This window comes from Myripristis murdjan, chromosome 5, assembly GCF_902150065.1.
Source record: "Myripristis murdjan chromosome 5, fMyrMur1.1, whole genome shotgun sequence".
In the NCBI taxonomy this organism is placed as follows: Eukaryota; Metazoa; Chordata; class Actinopteri; order Holocentriformes; family Holocentridae; genus Myripristis; species Myripristis murdjan.
Genome location: NC_043984.1, coordinates 27,581,894 through 27,587,893, shown reverse-complemented (window position 1 = coordinate 27,587,893; position 6,000 = coordinate 27,581,894). Strand labels below are relative to the sequence as shown.

The 6,000-nt window shown below is 44.7% G+C and overlaps 1 protein-coding gene across 1 annotated transcript in view; it reads left to right on the top strand.

The window, feature by feature from the left end:
- Positions 1 to 4,482: 4,482 nt before the first annotated feature.
- Positions 4,483 to 6,000, top strand: part of cdh4 (cadherin 4, type 1, R-cadherin (retinal)) — a 69,357-nt gene continuing 67,839 nt past the window's right edge. Inside the window, exon 1 of the mRNA XM_030052695.1 lies at positions 4,483 to 4,650. Coding sequence (XP_029908555.1) covers positions 4,483 to 4,650 — 168 coding nt within the window. The remainder of the gene's footprint in view (positions 4,651 to 6,000) is intronic.

The following is a 6,000-nucleotide window of genomic DNA, read 5'->3' as shown; positions in this document are numbered from 1 at the left end:
CTGTTAGCAGGGTGTGAGACAGAGCCCTGGAGCCAAGCGGTCACTGAAAATCAAGACCAGCAGGGTTGGATGGGTGGACCTTTTCCTGTGCATGTTGTATTTGCGATTACTGTATGGCCTAATTAAGCTGGCAATACATGGCAAAAAGTACCAACATGCATGCAGCAACAATGATTATTTCAATACTTTATACGGAGTTAGATGCAAATGTTTTTTCTTCACTTTAGTTACTCTGGAACTTTGTCCTTACCAAACTCTATCGCTGTGAAAGTTGTTTTATCACAGGGAACCGTCATGGGGGAACAACATTCCAGCACTAAAGACATTAAAAATAAAAAAAGGAAGAAGAACTGAATAAAATGTTTTTTTCAGATTGACAGTGAACAGGGAATAGACAATGAGACTGTTATTATGTTATTCTGCGTGTTTGTCAGATTGATAACCTCCAGATGTCAGCTCCAGGGCTGGGGGGGCTGCACACTTGAAGAATGCCCCAACAATGTGCAGGCTGCCTGTGAGGAGAGAGCTGCCAGCTGGCCTCCCTGCCTCTGGGCCTCAGGAGCCTCCGGCGCATCAGGGGCTGATTTCACACTAACTGACTCCTGATTGTGTGTTCATGTGTGTTCGCTCTCATACACAGCACACACATATATGTATACGCGCGTGCACACACACACACACACCTACACACAAAGACACGTGTGCCACACCACATGTATAGGAATTTTACACATTTGTATGAAGTTGCATGAAGACTAGCATACATGACTGCACCGCATGCATGTTGGCAACACACTGCTCATGCGCACACACACACACACAAATACTCAAATAACCAAACTCTAATAAGCACCTTGATTTCTGGCAGCCCACAGAGAGTCTGTTCCAGTTTTGACTTCCTTCCTTTGTAATTCTGGTGTTGTCATGTTGCCAAGTCGGCCAGCCTGTCATCTACCATGCTGTTTGAAAGTGACAGTCGCATGCAGCCTCTGCGCTGATATCATGCCCAAGCAGGCCGACAGTAAAGGCCCTCTCTTTTCTCTGTCAGTCTTTCTCTCTGTTTCCCCTCATTTCTGTCTCAGCGACGTGTCCAAAGGAATGTTGGTGTTTGTCCAATTGCTGCCAATCGGATGCTTTGACCTTGTTATCGCCAGGCCTGATGTCCTGCCTTCGTCAGCAGACGGAGTGGCTCGTGGAGGCGTAGAGCACCACGATGCATTGTGTTTCTCCGCCGATAGCTGGGAAGGGAGATAAGGACTTTATCTTCGTAGCAACACGCTGGATTGAGCATGGATGCAGAGGAGGAGAAGTCTCAGACAATCATATGTTCACATTCGGAATCATAACCAGCCATATGTATATGATCCATACGTGATCCATAGACAGCCCTCATGATGTGGTTGTTCATCATTATCTGCCAGGGAGAGGGTTGTTTTGCTCTTTGTTGCTTGTTTGCTCTGGGTATATTTTTTTTTCATTCTTGCTTGTTTTCCCTTGCTTTGTGTTCATTTCAAATGAGCATTCGCAGATATGCAAACAGCCGCAGAAACACACACACACACACAAACACAGTAACTAATTCCACCTGCTGCCCATGGAAGGACTGGCACGCGCCCATCTCGCCCCGCTGCCCCCATGCCAGTTGGTACCTGTGAGTGTTGTGGATGACTGGAGCTGGAACGAGAGTTATCTTATCTGTGAAACACATCTGGTCCCCTCTTTCCTCTTTATGTCCTCTACCAACCAGCCATCCATCCACCCAGCCACCCCTCTGCCTCTGCCTCCTCCTCCTGCCCAGCTAAATCCACAGCCCTGGCTATCTGGAGGCCTGCAGTAAGCTTGCAGTCCAATCCTCTAAGCTGTGAAGCTGTGAAGAATTAAAACAAAAGATGAAAAATATACACTGCGTTTGCTCAGGTTTAGTTTACAGTCTGTCTCTCTCACAGGCAAAGCATGTGTATATTGATAGGATGACCTGCCAGCCTCTGTTTGGCCTGACAGTGTGTGTGTGATTGTGTGTGTGTGTGTGTGTGTGTGTGTGTGTGTGTGTGGACAGGTGGGTGGTTGAGTAGGTGTTTGTACTTGCGCAAATATGTGTCTGTGTCTGTGTGTGTGCATGTACATCTGCGTCTTTGTGTGTATGGCTGTGTATGTGTGTTCCAGGTGGAATGAGCAGGAGGATTTTCACTGTGCTTCAGGTGACAGGGGCACACTGCCAGTATGTGTGTGTGTGTGTGTGTGTGTGTGTGTGTGTGTGTGTGTGTGTGTGCGTGCTTGTGTGCCTGTGTGTGTGCACCCAAATACGCACAGAGACACCGCCAGTGTGTATGGGCGGTGCAGAGACAACAATAGGATTAGGTGGATTACAGCAATACAGCCGTCTTACACAGGAGGACACCATAGAGGATAAAAAAAACTCTTCCTTTCTAACACACCTTTTTTAACCCTAATTTCACCAGGCTAGCAGACTAAAGACACCGTTTTCTTTCTACAACAACATCCCAGGGGAGAAGCGACAGGGTGGAGGGTTATGCATCCATACGTCGCTCTCTGGGAGTACAGAGATGGTCTTGAATGGTGCTCAAGTTCACCTCAGCCACCATCAGACAAAACATGTGTCATTCACTTACACTGCGCATGTTATTGCAGCTGGTCTAGGGATTTAAAGGGATTTAAATTAAAACGCATCACAGTGTCATGGTATTAGATATCCTATGAGCAAGACCCCCCCCCCCAAAGCAGTCTGATACTGTGTTCAGTGCTTGTCAGATGCTCTGTAAATATAGTTGAATATATGGGATTTTTTTTTTTTTTTTTTGGTTTGTTTGTTTTATTTTTGTTTATCTTCCACCGGACACCACCAATGTGGGAAGTATGTCAACACAAGTGGGAAACATAGCAGGGAAATCCAAAATCATTCAAAAGTCAGCAGTCCAAGGTATTAAATATCAAAATGATCATTTCTGTTAATACTAATACTCCAATGTGTGCTCCAATGAACCATGAAGAATGTGTGCTCCAATGAACTATGAAGAATCAAGAATACGTCTGAGCTGGAGCAACAAAAGCCTGTTCTTACCTTTCCTCCGATATGACCTGAATGCAGCACAAAACCGACAGCCACTGAAGTGAATAAGGAAGTGTGTGAGCAACGCTAAAACAGCATCAAATGGGTTGTTATACCTGAAACGCTGTGGTAATTGTGAAACCTAAGTGCAGTGTGACTGTTGATAGGTTGTGTTTTAATTGCTTTTGGGTCCAATTATTAGAAGTTATGTTGGCCCTGTATGTATGTCATGGACATCAGTGCTCCTGGCAAACAGAGGCTTATCTCTGTGGTGAGGTAAGCGATGAATACTAAACACGGCCGGTCCACATGATGGCAGAAAACTAGGAAAATATGGCCCAGGTTGAAAATAAAAGGAATTATCCGTTTAAATTGCCATGTGGATTAGAACACAACACAACAGATGCTAGAGTCAATAGAGGCAATATGTTCATTTAACTTCAACTTTATTGTAATTCAACCTAATGCATGTACAGGAGAACAGTGAGATGTGGAGTTTTTCTTAAGGTAATGGCACATTCACAGTTAAAAAAAAAAAAAAAAATGTTGCCCTGTGTTGCAACAAAACAACATAGGGCAACACTGATCAGAATTGAAATGTTTGTTGTATTACGTCCAGAGCGAAAAAAAGCCAAAAGCTAGAAAAGCTACTAGGACCAGAGGGATGCAATGCATACCCATGTTAATTCCCCTTTTCAAGTCTTATCTCTCTACAACAGGTGGAGGAAAGCTGTCTTTGATAAACAAAAGCCAGTGGATGTGGCTTCTGTGCGCTCGCTGTGTTGACCAAACTGCTGGGTCATCTGCTGGTTGTCTCCTCTACTTCCCCTGTTATTACTCTGGTATTTCATCAATACCTGTTTTATTTGATGATAGGCCTCTGCCAGGGGAAAATGTCACAGAGGGCCACCAGTGTGTTTTTTTTTTTTTTTTTTTTTTTTTCAGTAGACAGGCGGGGATGGGGACAGGCAGGAATAATGTTGTCAGCCTGAGAAAGCTTTGCAGGGACACAAAGCTCAGCACCTTTGTGGACAAAGCCCAGCCACCTAGCCTGGGGGAGGTCTCACTTTCTTTTAAACAGAAGCCAAGGGCTGGGGCAGGTTCAGGTGTCTTGCCAAGGGCCTCATGAAACATGACACAAAGGCATTCAAACAGCGTTGATTCATATTTCCTTGTGTTTTTGGCTCTCTGTCACTCCGCCAAAATGGATTCTATTTGTGAGCCTGACACCCAGTATTTTCTTTTCAATTTTAGCAGAGGTGAAAACTTTCCATTTTGGAGCACTTTATAGCTCCATCCTCTGGCGTGCTATGACAACATAACATTCTTTAAATGATAACCTGCCTGACTTGTTCAATGCTGGATTCAGCGCAATGTAATATGTCTGCTTTTCTTTTCAGGTTGGCATAGAGGAGATGTTGTCAAGAGTCTGGGAAACCCAACCCAGAGTTATCAAGTTTCCCCGAAAACATCAGAGAAGCTCCTCTGCCAATGGGCTGAGGCGGCAGAAGAGAGACTGGGTCATCCCACCTATCAATGTGCCCGAAAACTCCCGAGGGCCATTCCCCCAGATGCTTGTCAGAGTGAGTGATGGCTCATTTAATTTCAACATGCACCACACCTACTTTACTGATTCTGGATGTCATTGGTGTGTGCCGCAAAGTTTTTCTCGCACCTAACTTTTCCTTGCCTAGAAACCCTAATTTAGTCTTTTTTTTTTTTTTTTTAGCTGAGATTGGAAAAAAAAAATAAAGTAGACAGCCCACATATTCTTTCTAAGTACTGACTCAGGGCAGGCAAGCGAGAAGAGTGAAGAATAATAATATCTCTTACAATCACCATAAGGCCCAGAGACTCAACATTCCAGTATTTTCTATCAAAAGCACCCAGTGGGCTGAAAGAGCTGCTCTTGTCTCCAATTTAAGCCTTGATGCCGGGTGATTTGTCTGCTCTGCCTCCTGGCACCACACAGACACACACACATAGACAAAAGTAATCCTTGCATGGCGGGCACACAAATACAGACTATACGCTCGCTCTTGGAGGTATATCTGCGAGGATTATTCAGGACTACCCTCTCTTGATTGCTTTTCGACGCCTATTAATACTCCTGGCAGATTATTTTTCATTTCAGAGTACATAACTTTGCAGATTACAGGTTATTCAGATTGATGAGCGCTCCTCACATCTATAATGTCATGAGTCCAGGGAATCCAAATACTTTCAGCAATGAATGCTTATTAAAGGAATGCATCAAGTTTTTGCCGGCAAGCTCTTTGATTAAGTTGCCGTTTTGCGACAAGAAGATTGGTGGCCGTTTAACCTCAGTGTGTATTTAGTTAGCTACAGTGCATGCTAATGACCCCACGCGCTGTGATTTTTCAGGGGATGGCAAGTTAGCTCAGCATTGCCTCAGATTTGTTACATCGGTCCGCTATGAAATGCTGCACACTAAAAACTGTATGCACAAAGTCTGAAACTGCTACCGATCTTGCTCTCCTTGAAGATGGCGATGGACTGATGGGCAGGGCTGTGCTGCCACTCTCTGATCTCACGGTGAAAAAAAAAAAAAAAAATGTGACACTAAACATCTACATAATATTTACAACCGAAAGATAGTAATGGATGTCGCAAACAAGGAAAGTCGAAAAGTCCCATCTGTTCCACCAAGGAAACGCGTTTCTGAGGGGAGCACTGTCAGCTCTGTGCTTTTACGCTGAACTCTTCTCATTCGCTGCCTCTTATCAGTCACTCAGACAGACACCCAGCTTTCTGCTGGCGTTTCAAACACACATACACACACGCACACACACACACACACACAAGTCCCTTACGCCCATTTGTACAGCACGGCTTACACTCTCGGATTACCGAAATCGCCTTTCACCAATGTGTCGGCAAGAGGCCTGATTTTCCACCAAAGCGTAGAAACA